The sequence below is a fragment of the Phyllostomus hastatus genome, unplaced genomic scaffold (assembly GCF_019186645.2).
Source record: "Phyllostomus hastatus isolate PE091 unplaced genomic scaffold, TTU_PhHast_1.1 phas_contig_65, whole genome shotgun sequence".
In the NCBI taxonomy this organism is placed as follows: domain Eukaryota; kingdom Metazoa; phylum Chordata; class Mammalia; order Chiroptera; family Phyllostomidae; genus Phyllostomus; species Phyllostomus hastatus.
Window position 1 is genome coordinate 13043672 of NW_025333932.1, and position 15082 is coordinate 13058753.

General features: G+C 37.4%; 1 protein-coding gene across 1 annotated transcript in view; it reads left to right on the forward strand.

Moving 5' to 3' along the window:
• Positions 1-15082, forward strand: part of RALYL (RALY RNA binding protein like) — a 450140-nt gene that overhangs the window by 371371 nt on the left and 63687 nt on the right. The window contains exons 5-6 of the mRNA XM_045849466.1: positions 1613-1776; positions 9884-9997. Coding sequence (XP_045705422.1) covers positions 1613-1776; positions 9884-9997 — 278 coding nt within the window. The remainder of the gene's footprint in view (positions 1-1612; positions 1777-9883; positions 9998-15082) is intronic.

Consider the following 15082-nt stretch of genomic DNA (forward strand, 5'->3'; position numbering starts at 1 on the left):
TGTTAACAATTTAAGTAGGCTCATAATTTGGGTGGGACAGAGTCTCAGGGGATCTTCAGGGTAGGGCAAAGAGTGTTAGCCAGGTTGATAGAATCTTGTGTTGTGACCCTCCAAGGCCAAGCAGGTTCCTGGTATTCATGCAGATGGAAAATATCCATAGAGCCGTTGGGATGTCTGATATGCCTTTATTCACGGGTGGGTGAGCCATGCACACTGAAAGCTGCATGTCTATCTGCATGTTTCATCTCATGGCCCCTGCTCCCCAGCATGGCACCTGTCCCCTTGTGTGTCTCTCATCATCATTGCCCCCAACAGGGAGTCCCTACCTGTCTAAGTACTAGAGGGGAATAAAGCCAGCAAGATGCCAGAAATTATACAACATAACATAATTCTGTGCATGCAAGCCCACTTTATGTTATAGGAACAGTTTATTGGACCCAGTCTCAAGGCTATGAGAACACTAGTTATTAGGCCCCTCCAAGACTATGGGAACATTTTTTTCCTTAGCTACCCAGACACTGGAGTGAGGAAGCCAGACTGACTCTACTTATTCTACAAGTCTCAAATATGGTACCCCATGCTGGCTCTATGTCTCAGGGGGGAAGGCTCAGAAAAGGGACAAGGGCCTCTGCCTACCTCTCTGTCTGGAAGAAAGATGTTCCCCAGCTCTTACCCCAATGCCAGACACTTCAGTTCCTCCACATATGCCACCTGTGCCTTGCAAGCTGCTACCCTGATGTTAGAACTCAGAGGGAACAGGTCTGTTTGTATGTTCTTTAAGAACAACTGTGTGAGAATCCAGCATTTTCCTTCACCAACACAATCCTCACTGGATTTTTCAGCCAGAAAGTATGTGGATTTATCTTCCTAGCACTGGAGCCCTGGGCCAGGGGACCTGGTGTGTGGCCGGGACTCTTCACTGCCGAAATATCCCTCCTAAATTTTTACCTACCACACATAGATGTAGGACTTGCCCATTCCATGTTTCCACCTCCTTCCTCCCATTCTGGATGGATGTGATTTCCTCAATTCTGTAGTTTTCAGCTTGACCTGTGATGGTTCTGAGTGATGGTTCTTCTGTATTTCAGTTACAATTCTGATGTGGTTGTGCATGGAGATGAGCTGTGTTTACATATGCCACCATCCTGAATGGAAGTTCCTAAGCTATTTTCTGACTGGAAAAAACTTTTCTTTGTTCCTGATTTTCCATGATCTTTTCCTGTTTACACACTAGTGTGCTGCTAGGTGTCTGATATGTAAATGGAAGATTTCTGTTCCTAAGAAGGGTAAATTGGAGAAACCAAGAAAACAAATTATGCTGATATAAGATCAGTATAATCTAAATAAATCACATGATGTGTATATGGCCTTTTGTACATGACAAATGATCTCATATTGGTGAGTAAGATACTAATGTCCACAAAGCATAGGCTATATTTTTATTTCTTTTGAAAAATTAATCTTTCAACAATACCCATTTCTAAATATTAAAGAACACCGATAACCAAAACATTTATTAAAATTTTCTACAAGGCCATTCTCTTAATCATTTCCCATATTTGGTACAATACTAAGGCATAAGCATATCTTATTACATCTGTGTTTGGTGCAGGTTATTTGATTACCATGGCCATGTTCCTCCACCTCCCCGTGCGGTCATCCCACTGAAGCGCCCCAGGGTAGCTGTCACAACAACACGCCGGGGAAAAGGAGTCTTTTCCATGAAAGGGGGACCGAGATCTACCATCAGCGGTTCCTCTTCATCAGGCTCTAAATGTAAGTAATCTACTTTATTTTCTTTTAAAGAAGGGTGGAAATAAATATCATTTCATGGATGCCTATATTCAATAGATAACCAAACAATGATGAAATGTCTGCTGTGTATAAAATACTAGAAAAATATAAAATGGATAAGAAATGGTATCTGCTTCCTATCACAATACATGGGGAAGGGGAGGAAATAGATACAAATATGACTGATGATAATTCACGACCAATTTAAAAACTGTTTTATCTGAGCAAATAATGAGCTGTTTACTAACTTAGCTTGTGATATATTAAAGTACTGAAATAGAACATACCAATTTCAGTGAATAAATTATTTCACTTCTGAATAAAATACATGTTACTTTTCATAGAAACAATATGCCAAATTAGTGCAGGTATGAGTATTTGAAAATACATTAAGATAATTAATATAGGCAAACTACATAGGGGAGATTTTAAAAGCATCTTGTCATGCTATTCTAAAATTATTTTGAGAGTTATGTGCCTGAAAACATATTTAATGTCATAAAAATAAAATGATATTTACATAACTTTACATTATTAAAAAGACACAAAATGTCTAACTAAACACACTTCTAAATTTTTACATAGACTGATTCAGGAAAAATTCTAACTTGTTATTAGAATATTATTCCTAAGGAAAGGAAAGAAAAATATCCTGCCTTCTTTGAGATTACATTCTAGCAAAGAAGAGACAGACAATAAGCAAACAAATTAAGATATGAGATAATGTAGGGTAGATCATCACTATGTCCAAGAATAAAGTACAATAAAGCAACAGAGAAAGTTGGGAGAACTCTACATCATAGGAGAGACTGTGACAACCTCTTGGACCTGTTGATATGTGAACAGAGACCTCAGGAAAGTGCACAGTATGAGAGTGCTCTGGAGCTATCATAGCAGAACATTCTAGGCAGAGAGAATGATGAACAAACATGTTAAACTGGCATAGTCAGGAAACAGCAAAGGAGCCAGTGGGGTGCAGCAGAGCCAGGGAGGAAACCGTAACTGATAATTAGTGCAAAGAGATAGAAGGAGGCAAGATTCAGTGCAGCTTGGGAGGCCCTTGTAGGGACTTTGTGGTTATTCTGCATCTCAACCCTTTAAGACATGTAAGGCAAACACTGTTATCCCAATTTATTGATAAGTAAACACAGAGATGTCACATGGCTAGTAAATGGTAGATCTAAGACTGCAACCTGGACCTCTTTCTTCTTATACTATATGCTATGTCTACTGTAGAACACTGCCCTTTACCTTTCAGTACTATCAGAAATGCCAAGACAGAATCACTGCTGAAATACTTCATTTTCACATGAAAATGTCCAAAAAGTAGTTCAGGGAGAAAGAAAGCACCAATGGTTTGGCAACTCTGACAAAAGATTAGTTTTCTCAGAATGTGACTGAGAATTTGACTTAGCTACTATCACCTAAATAGCAAATTAAATAGATTTACAGATTGTTATGTACTTATCTACCCATTTATCTATCTGTTCTGTGAGTAGATAAATAAGAATTCCCTTTCTGAGTCTTAGTAATAAAAGAAAATGGTTTCAGAAGTAATCCACAACCAGTGTTATATGCTTTCAGATTATTGTCAAAAGCAACAAAAGTTCTTGAATTTGGTTCTTGCTGTGAAAAATTAAATGTTGAATTGCCTTCTAGGTTTACGGAACATTTTTTCTACTATAGAAATATTAACTTAATTTCAAGCAGAAATATCAAATGTCTGTGGATTCTTTGCCATGAGGTCAGTTTTAAGACAAAGTTTATCAATAGAAACACTAATGGTCCATTGGCCATAGCAATTTTTCATTGTGTAAGAGTATTCTTGGCTTTACAGGACACTTACATCCCTGATCTCCACATACAAATGCCAATGGCAAGCTTCAGCCTTTGTACCAAATAGAAATACCTTATTACTATGGAAATATTCCCTAAGGAGCTTTTTTCCAGCAAGTGCAGCTCAACTGTGTAGAATCAGCTACATGGTAACTTTATACTATCTACCCCAGCATGTAGAAAAGACTGGTGTGGTCAGCTCTGTCAGAGAAAGACCTTTAAAGAAATGGTCATTCAAAGTGTCATCTGAAAGGAGTATGGGTGGGGTGGAGTATGGTGAAGAAGAGGACCAAGCATGGAGAGAGACTTCAAAGCCGAGGTAACATTTGAGCTGCATCTTTAAGAATTAAAGTGCATGTACTAGGAAGAATGAGAGAGTGGAGCAGACCAATAAAAACCACAGAAACAAAAGTCTGGATGCTAAAAATATGACACAGAAAAGGATTTGTGAGCATTGTGGCCACAGCCATAGAGGAGTAGGCAAGGGGAAAAGACTGGGAGCCAACTGAGAAGTAAAATGGTATCTCATATCCTCACACTCATAATTTTTAAATTGAAAAATTCATAATCTAATAATTATTTCTAATTGCCCAGTCTCCCCACTTCTCTACATCAGGGGACTGTTACACAACAATTGTACAACAGCAAATCAATTAAAGTATTCAGTATTATTCTTAGTAAGAGAAATACTCCTTGCTCTCAATATCTAATGCTATCGAGATTTAATTTAATTTAATTTTGATGTACATTTTAAAAAAGGTGTTCTAGTCAATGTGATGTGTCTTTAAATACCAGAAGTATGGATTTTGAATAGTTGAGGTAGAATTGGGAAAAAATGCAAAATGGTGTTTGCCAAAAGCAGGTGTTCTTTTCTGACTCTTGTCATAGTGCTTATGAAAATGGAAAAAAAGTATTTCCACACTAAGTTTCTTTCTGCACTTTTTGTTTGCTTATCTAACTTCATATTACATAGTCAGCTCCAATTTAGTGCCCAGCACATACACAAAGCTTTTAACCACTTTTGTTGGTCTGCTTGAAATTGGCATGTAGTGACTGTAGCTATATACACATACCTACAGATTGTGTGATATTTGCTAAGCCTTTTCTGTGTTCAAGATGCTGAGCTAAGTCCTACTAAGAATGGAGCAGGAGACTTCTGGTCAAGAAGGAGGTGTAGGTAAATACACTTTGCCTGCTCCCACAACTAAAAGAGGGACAACAACAAATTAAAAACAGAAAATAACCAGACCTGCCAAATATTTAACTGTATGGAAGTCCAACAAACAAGGAGTTAAAGAAGCAACATTCATTCAAACCAGTAGGAGAGGCAGAGACAAGCAACCAGGCTGGAGTACTGGAGGCCAGGTGGCAGCTGGTGGAGTGGGCAGTCCCAAATTCGTGTGTGGACAAACCCAGAGGAACAACCAGAGAGCAAAACAGACTGCACAACCCAGGGTTCCAGCTTGGGGAAATAAAACCTCAAAACCTCTGACTGAAAAAACCGGTGGGGGTTGAGGCAGCAGGAGAAATTCCCATCCTCACAGGAGAGTTCTTTGGAGAAACTCACAGGGTCCTAGAATGTACACAAACCTACCCACAGGGGAATCAGCATCATAAGGGCCCAATTTGCTTGTGGGTAGTGGAGGAAGTGACTAAAAGTTATCAGAAAGCTGAACAAGCAGCACTGTTCCCTCTCAGACCCCCTCCCCCACATGCATGCCACACCACAGCACAGCAAAGTGGGTTACACCACCCTGGGGAATACCTAAGGTTCTGCCCCATACTAAGTAATAGGCACACCAAGACAAAAAACATGGCCCAAATGAAAGAACAGATAAAAGCTCCAGAAAAAAAAAAAACACAACTAAGAGAGGAAGAGATGGCCAAATTTTCAGAGGCAGGGTTCAAAACACTGGTAATCAAGATGCTCAACAGGATTGGTTGAGTATAGTCACAAAATAGAGGAAAAAGTGAGGACTATGAAAAGTGAAATAAAGGGAACCAACAGTGAAGGGAAGGAAATGGGGACCAAATCAACAATTTAGAGCGGAAAGAAGAAATAATCATTCAACCAGAACAGAATGAAGAAACAAGAGTTCAAAAAAAAAAATGAGGAGAGGTTTAGGAACTTCCAGGACAACTTTCAACATTCCAACATCTAAATCATAGGGGTGCCAGAAGGAGAAAAGCAAAAGCTAGATATTGAAAAAAATGAAGGAGAATTTCCCCAATCTGGCAAAGTTAATAGACTTCCAGGTAGTCCAGGAAGCCCAGAGAGTCCCAAAGAAGTTGGACCCAAGGAAGCACACACCAAGGCACATGATAATTACATTAGCCAAGATTAAAGATAAAGAGAGAATCATAAAAGCAGCAAGAGAAAAGAAGACACTTACCTACAAAGGAGCTCCCATAAGACTATCAGCTGATTTCTCAAAAGAAACCTTGCAGGCCAGAAGGGGTTGGGAAGAAATATTTGAAGTCATAAAAGGCTAAGACCTGCATCCAAGATGACTTTATCCAGCAAAGCTATCATTTAGAATGGAAAGGGCAGATAAAGTACTTCCCAGATAAGGTCAAGTTAAAGGAGTTCATCATCACTAAGCCTTTATTATATGAAATGTTAAAAGGACTTAAATAAGAAAAAGAAGATGATCAAAACTATGAACAGTAAAGTGACAACAAACTTACAACTATCAGCAACCAAACCTAAAAGAACAAAAACAAAACAAAAATGAATTAAGCAAACAACTAAAACAGGAATATATTCACAGAAATAGAGATCACATGGAGGGTTAATGGTGGGGAGGGGGGAGGGAGGGAGGAGGGAAAAGGTACAGGGAATAAGAAGCATAAATGGTAGGTACAAAATAGATGGGGAGGTTAAGAATAGTGTGGGAAATGGAGAAGTCAAAGAACTTCTATGTATGACCCATGGACATGAACTAAAGTGGGGAATGATGATGGGAGACAGGTATAGGGTGGAGGGGAATAAAGGGGAGACAACAATGAGACAACTGTAACAGCATAATCAATAAAATGTATTAAAAATAAAAAATAAATATAATAATTGAAAAAATATCTTCTGCTTCTACCACTTATTGGCACTGATAATGTTGTGGGCAGGGTGCTAATTGCTTTATGTGCATTATCTCCTTGAGTTCTTACAACAAGAATGGAATTTGTAGATGATGAACCAAAATCTGAGCTGTTACAAGTGATTCCCCTAGGGACATAGATGTGTAGTAGAATCTATCAGGTTCCACAAACTCATTGGGTAGCACTAACTTTTCTGTTCAAGTGAAGAGTTTGCTATGAAAGAAAATAGAATACATACCTGGAATTATATCCTTTGGAGTAGACTGTGAATACTAGTTTAGAGAGATTTGTGCACATGTGAGTGTTTCTGGTATTTTTCATATAAAATTTTGGACGTTTGGAATTTTCTGCAGGAAAGGCTTATCACATGTATTTATTATCTGAGGGCCCATACAAGAGGCTCAGCAGATGGAAAGGAGAAACCCAATGATCAGTGCAATTAAAATGCATGAGAAATCAGAAAAAAAATTTGACAGGGATGCTTTGGACCTAAGACTCATCTGAATTTTAAACTGACTTTTAAAAAAATATATCAGAAATCAAATTTGCAAACATTTTTTAAAATTCTAAGCTCAGAAGTGTGTCACAAAGTATGTCAATTTTGATGGAGTAGGTAAAAACCAGTGGGGAATTACTGTCATCCACCAAGCAATAGAGAAATTGTTAACAGGGGTCAAAAAAAGTAGAAAAAAGGCAGAGAAGAGTTAGAGAAAAAGCACATAGACACAGAGATGGCTCATCCTAGGGATCCTTTCTGGAATCCAGGCACAAGAGCAGAACCCTCCAGGCTATCTGAGTACTTGCTACTAGTCATTCCAAGAAAGGAACCAGGCAACCTACACAGGGCTGCAGATCAATTCACCATGCCGTGGTAAGGGCCAGGACAGAGAGACAAAACCTGTGTGGTTACATCCTTGTTGTCTCTAAGCTCAAAGAGTATTAACTAGTTAGACTTCAACTTCATAATGATCGGGCTTTGATCAAAAGTGTTCCTATAGTGGTGGACATGAGTCTATACAAAGGAAACCTTAACTGCCTGCACACTTAGAAGTTCTTACTTGGTTAGTCCAGATTTCTCATTGGTTTTTAATGTAGTTTCTGTAAAACTGGACATTTGTAGTTTATTTGTTTATGTTTTCAAGGAGATAAACTAAAGTTAGTCCTGGGCTGAGGAGTGGCTTCACTTACTAAGAAATCTAGTCTGTTACTTTCCAACCATAGCCTCATTTCTCCTGCACTAAAAGCTAATGCCATAAGATAAAATATCTTCTGTTAAATTTGATAGATTTAAGTAAAAATACATGATGTTCTTTCATCAGAAGGAATGGAAATAATTCTTCAAAGAAGAATCAGTTTTCAGTTCTAACAGATGATGTTTTTCAAATTTAGCTACAATTCAACAATGGAACTTTTATGTCTGAAATAATTGATCTAAGGAGCAATTCTCTATTTTAAACTATGTTCTACTTTAGGTTGGGTTTTCTAGAATAGTAACACTCCATGGGGCCCCTGATTCTTGCAGTTTTTATTTTGTAAACTACTTTACAAGTAAAATTGTTTTTTATGAAAAATTTGTGATTTTATAACAGAAAAGGATGTTTTATTTTTATATTGCAAAAACTGTTCTTCCTTGAGAAATTAGTTTATGTTAATGCATAATTTATTATGTATGTTTTATGTTGTATCCTAGTTGACAAATAATTCTATTTCAAGCAAATAAAGATTGCACTTAGTTTTTGTTATTTATAATAAATTTCCTGAAGACTAAAGAATCAAGCTAAACACTTATTTTCTTCCAAAATTTCTGGGGAATATACAAGCTGAGATTTTTATAAAATTGAAAGGAAAAGTAACAGAGAAGTGTAGTTGCTGACATCAAGATCTGTGCCCCAGACCTTGGGCATAGCTCTCTGCTGAGGTACAGACATCCCACCGACCTAGTAAGTGCTCATGGGAAGGTGTAGCTGGTCCTTAATGACAAGTTTAAGATCTTTAGGATCTAGTTATTGTGGGTTTATAACAACATTTCCAAAGGTTCTAACCAAAGTGAGAAAACAAGGATGGTGCAGTAAATTTTTCATAAACATTAACATATTTCATTTAATGGAATGTTTGGTAAATATGAAATTGTCCTTTTCCTAAACAATTTTATTTATGATTATAGTTGATAGTAGAATGTTTGCTAAGATTGTTATTTTACATTCTTACTTGGCAAAATGAAAAATTGTCAATCTTCTGTTGGTCTCATTTTTTTTTAATCTTTGAAATCACAGTAAACAGCAAAAGCCTGGAATGGGAACCATTACTGCAAAAATATTAGTGGGAACTTCAGTGAATTTTCTTTCCCTCTAGCATCAGGGATTAAAGAAACAGGAATAACCCACTACCATGTTGTTTTTTGTATCTTTGTTTGATTTTAAGAGGTCAAATAGCAAGGGTTCTGTGAGCTGGAGAAACTTCTCTAGCATCTAACACACTTTAGAAGATAAATGTGGTATCTTGACTTCAATCAATCATCAAAGAACTGATTTAAAAAGATCACTGACTACTAAAATACACATTACAGCATGGTTCTAAAAGTAGCACTAATACACCTGTCATGCTTTAATCCTCCCTCAATCTGAGTCTATTTTAATTACTCAACTATTGGCCAAAACTGAATTAACAAAGTTATTTTATAAAATGTTTCTAGATTCCACCCTGGCTGGTATTGCTCAGTGGGTTGAGTACTGGCCTGTGAACTGAAAGGTCACCAATTTGATTCCCAGTCAGGGCACATGCCTGCGTTGTGGGCCAGGTCCCCATTTGAGGGAGCGTGAGAGGCAACCACACATCAATGTTCACACATGGATATTTCTTTCCCTCTCTTTCACCCTCCCTTCTCCTCTCTCTAAAAAAAATAAAATATTTTTAAAAATATTTCTAGATCCCTCTATCTCTGCATAAACTTTGGTGCTTATATCACAGAGAAACACTATTTGTAATCAAGTTACTGGTATTCTAGAATAAGCTGAAGGTAATGAGGATCTGATAAGACGTGAAAAGTACAATTTGAGGTTTGACACCATCTGGAGAAAACACAGGGTGACTGGGAGATGTATGCTGAGTGTGGTACCTTTGAATTTCTATTGCTTTCTGTCCCTTTTCCCCTTTTCAGTGAAATCAGATGAGTTACAGACAATCAAGAAAGAGTTAACGCAGATCAAAACTAAAATTGACTCCTTGCTAGGGCGTCTGGAGAAGATCGAAAAGCAGCAGAAGGCAGAGGCAGGTAAGTAAACAGGGTGTGGCCACAGATGTGTCAGAATGAAACCAGAGACACTGTCAATCACAGAGACATGTAGAGCCAGAGGCACTGGCAGGATTTAATAGACTTTAATACAGATCCACCATAAAGTTTATAAGGCTATGGTTGCAACAATGGGATATGGTCTTTCATTTTTCAGAGAACATGTGCCAAATTTGTTTAAAATTTATATTTTAACAAAAGGAAAAGTAAAAATGTGTGTTGATGTTAATAAGTAATAGTTGGATCTTAATTGGAAGTTGATATCTCAATATCAAATAATCTTTAAGAAAATAAAGCAAATTAATGAACTAATGCTATCAGGCTACAAATAAAATTCTGTGTGATTAAATTAACTGCAGCAAGATTTAACAGGTTTCACAACCATGATTATGAAGGTCAACTTCCATCACTGCAACCCTGAAAAATTTTAGGACCCAGTTTAGAATTTCACCACCCACAGTGTCCCTGTGTCCCTGGCCACTCCCAGCCAAGTCACTGATTACATGTTTTACCACATCACGTCTCCTCTGAATTATCAACCCTGACCTTAATTTCTAGTTGTCTTCTCATATAATTCTAATGCCCTTTTCCTGTGTCTACAGATATTGTTTAGAATCACAGAATATGAGAACTGGGATAAACCTGGAGGTGACCCAGTACCCAGGCTGACATTTTGCTGTGTAGCCTTAGATCCTCTGAGGCTTCTTAGAGATGAGAGGAGGTTAGAGGGCACAGGAGGTAGATGAACTTGTGTCCCTCCAGTCCAGCCTTTGCTCCCAGCTGGGTAGAGTCACCTCCACCTGTTTTATCTACTCAGATTCAACATACAACTTCATTTGTAAAAAGTTTCACTTAAAAAACAAATAATACAGTTTTGAAAGCCATTGCTGCACTCTAGCCACCTCACTTTCCCAAGAGAAAACAAAGCTCAAGGAAGAAACCACTTAATGACCACAACCACATAACCAGTTAAAGATAGACCTGGTCTCTAGCCCAGATCTTGTGGGTAAGCCCACTCTCCTTTCCCATTTGTAGTGTCAATCTCAGATGCTACCAGGACCTTGTCCCAGGATTGCACTACCATGAGGCTACCTGGGAAGTCCTCCCTAGGGAGAACCTGCTAGGATGTGGGCCCTGAGCTATGACACAGAGGAACCAGCCTTCTGTTGACTGTGTTGAGGGCTGAGGACAAAGCAGACCTTCAGTGATGAGGCACATGGGGCCTATGAGAGATAGTAATAAACTAGGGTTCAAATGCCTCCCACCACTGCCCAAGGCTCACTCAAATGAGCACAGTGACTGTGCCTCACACTGTAAGAAATGACAAGGCATCCTATGGAAGTTCTGTCTCACAGTCATACACTGGGTAAAGGCTCCAGTGGGAGACACCTGGGATTGGTGGTGACACAGACATATCCAGGCAAATGAGCATTTCCTGCCATGTTTCCGCCAGTTGTCTACCCAGCACGTGGCAGAGTCTCCCTGACTTGTTTTGAGTTCATATGGATGACGAACAAGAAAAGAAATAGTCATGTTTATTAAAATTTTCTACTTTAAATGTATTTTCTACTGAGCAAATATACACTGCCTACACTTCTTACTAGAGAAATGTAGGCTTTAGGAAGTTTGTCACGTGTTGTCTGTGGCAGTAATCTAAAGCATTTCTGGAGCCAAAATATCCTGTGATGTTCCTTAAATCAATATTTTCCTTTGAGAAACTTCTGTGAAATTTGTTGTTATGTAAAACAACCCCTGCAGCAAATGACATTGATAAGCAATTTCCACTTCAGTTTAAAGGATTGTGGATAACTCATTTAAATATAAATCACCTCAAAGAGATAATATGATACTTTAGTCCATCTTATTAGACCATCTGCTTTCCTGAAGTGAATAATACCTTCCACAGCTCTTCTTGGGCAATGTTCTGTAAACATAACACTAAAATTCAAAGCTTGCATTTCCTTTTCACAAGAGGCTGTCACCTTATTTTTGTACATGTTCAAACTTTCCTGATCATGAAACAGTTACTTTTTAAAAATGAAAAGCTTTGTCCTGTGATACTAACATCTTGTTACTTTCACATGTTAGGAAGAAAGTGGAATTATTTAATGGGTCATTCCTTTCTCTTAATTGTGTCCTGAACAGTATTTCATACTTGTGAAGTTAAGATAACCAATTTTATACACACACACACACACACACACGTATATATATATATATATATATATATATATATATATATACATATATATATACATATATGTATATGTGTGTATATGTATATAACCATTATATATATAGACAGGTATATTTACATATATTATATAAAATATATATTTTATATATATACACATATTTATTTATTTATAAAAAGAAATCATGATTGTATGAAAAAGTCAAGCCTACATTATGGAAGCTGGAGAGAAATATAATAACATTCTTTAAAAGACTCAGTATCCACCTATTAAATTTAAGGAGCACTTATTTTCATGCTTACTTGGTTGCAATTTAACTATTTGGTAGCTAACATTGACTTTTATTATTACTGTTATATTTATCTCTCATTCCCAATTTACTCTTAGTCATTTAATGATGAAAGTTTTCAGCATAGAAGTAGTTGTAGGAAGGAGGTTGGGTGGTAAGCCACCCAACACAGACCTTTCCTGGAGTTCAAGTTTCAGAGTGCCAGCTTTTCTTCTTTTTTGTTGTATGCGAATTCCTAAGTTAGCAGGAATAATTATAAAGAAGTGTAATTACAATATTTTGGATTCTCTGCACCTTAAACTCCTTCTAATAGATATTAGTATGGCATTCAGTTTCTTCCTTCAGGATTGGAAACTTACCAAGAAAAATGTCATGTCTTCTCTTTCTTTCTAACTCTCCCCCTACCATCTACCACATCCTAGGCAGGACTGAGCAAGTCTTTGACTTCTCTTGAGGTCTCAAGGCCTTCTTGTGTAAGCTAGAGGAATGGGTTATAGAGTCAAATGTATTCCCAACTGTTAAATTATAATTAGTGTGAATCCACCATACCTTTGTTATTTTTTCCATTGGATAATTCAAATAACAACTTTGGAATGTAGTAACTATTTATTGAAAACAACAAATACAAATTACACTTAACATCAGGTTACCCTGTAATTGTAGCTAGGTGATTTTTTTTGTAAAAGAACCACATGTAAATTACCACATTTTTGTGGTTTACACAATGATGTTAAATGACCTAAAAGAGTGAAAGGAGAGAAAAGGAAAACTAAAGACTGGGTATTATACAGTGGAAACAATTAATTATTCCATTGGTTACCACATTTTTTAAAAAAATCACCTTTTAGGCATACAGTATTTGCTATTAAAAGATGATTAGACATTATTTTATGCTCAGGGGTATGCCTAATATATGGCCAGTCAATCTCTCTTGGACAATTCCAATGATAATAGATAATGTTAATATTAATGTTAGACCTAATCATTAGAGAGGTTACCAGAGTCCTATTGGATAGATTCATCCTGTCATATGCTTAGTAAAAGATACATAATTGATACAGACGCAAAGTACTTGATGTCTCAGACATCAAGTACATCAATGTCCAAGAATGGAATATTATAAATAAATGTTTAAATATATAATTTCTTTAGAAACATTGGACTTTCAATACTGCTACTCACTTTATATATGGTATACACTTTTCAGTTCACTAATATCTTTATGCCTCCAGTGGATGCATTGATGTCATTTGCATGGTCACACCTGTGTCTCAAATACCTGTGGTAGATTTTCTTTTCTGAGCCAAAGGTATTTAATTTCACTTGGTTCAGTTATCATTTTCATGTCCCTGGAAACCAACCTTAATATCTAATCTGTTGTAAATGCAACAACCAATTAAATATTTAATAATAGCTATAACATCCTTACCTTTCCACAACCTTTGAACAGAAAGTCAATATAATTAATTGGCCCACAGATTGCCAACTTAGCTGCATTCAAATTTTGCCCACATCTTTTCTCCAGGTAAATCTCAGTAATTCCTTCAGTTGCTTCTCAGTAATTGGGTTTTGCATCTTGAACCACCACCATCTCTCTTCTCTGGCCATTCTGTATTTGCCGACCACAGATTGTGGCTGTAAGAGGGAAGATGCCACTCCAGTGTGACCTGGCTGCTGCCTATAATGCAACTATGTTTCTGTTCTGATACCTTACTACCATTTACAGTTTGGATCAATTGTTGATGCTTCTGGTTAGAGATGTTGGACTAATCACATATATTGAGTTCTGCTCCCTTCTGAAACTGCATTCAAATTATGATGGGATTTTTAAAATGAAAACCCCTCATTTTAAGGAGAATGGACACAAAGCTAAAGAAACCACACAGTAGATGGGGAAGTGGACCTGACTTAGCATATCTGAAAAATACATGTCTCATCTTAGTCACTGAATTCCCCAAAATTTCAGCATTGAAGGCATCATATTCCTCAAGAACTGAGAGAGAAGCCCTGGCTGGTGAAGCTCAGTGGACTGAGCACTAGTCTGCAAAAAAAAAAAAGAGTTGATTCCCAGTCAGGGCTCATGCCTGGGTTGAGGGCCAGGTCCCCAGTAGGTGGCATGTGAGACATAACCACACATTGATGTTTCTCTCCCTCTTTCCTTCCCTCTCTCTAAAAATAAATAAATAAAATCTTAAAAAAAAAAAAAAGAACAAAGAGAGAAAATGGCAGAAAGTCTGTTGAGGAAACAGATTCTAGTATTGTCCTTCCAACTGTTCCTGACCCAGTAGAAGGCTGGGGAAATATCTTTTAGACCATTACTGTAGAAATTCCAAGTGTTTTCTCCCCTTTAGGAGTCAGATTCTGGGCATACACTAGAAGGGATCTTAATTGGGAATATGAGCAGCCTGAGAGAAAAGATTTAAAGATACTGGCATGGGTGCCACCCAAGGAAATGCTCAACCAGATCACCCATGCTTACAACACTGCTAGTCAATACTCTCATAACCCACTGTAACCATGCACCGACAAGAATCATCAGACAGGAGAAGAGACATAACATAAAAAGCAAATACCAATAAATAA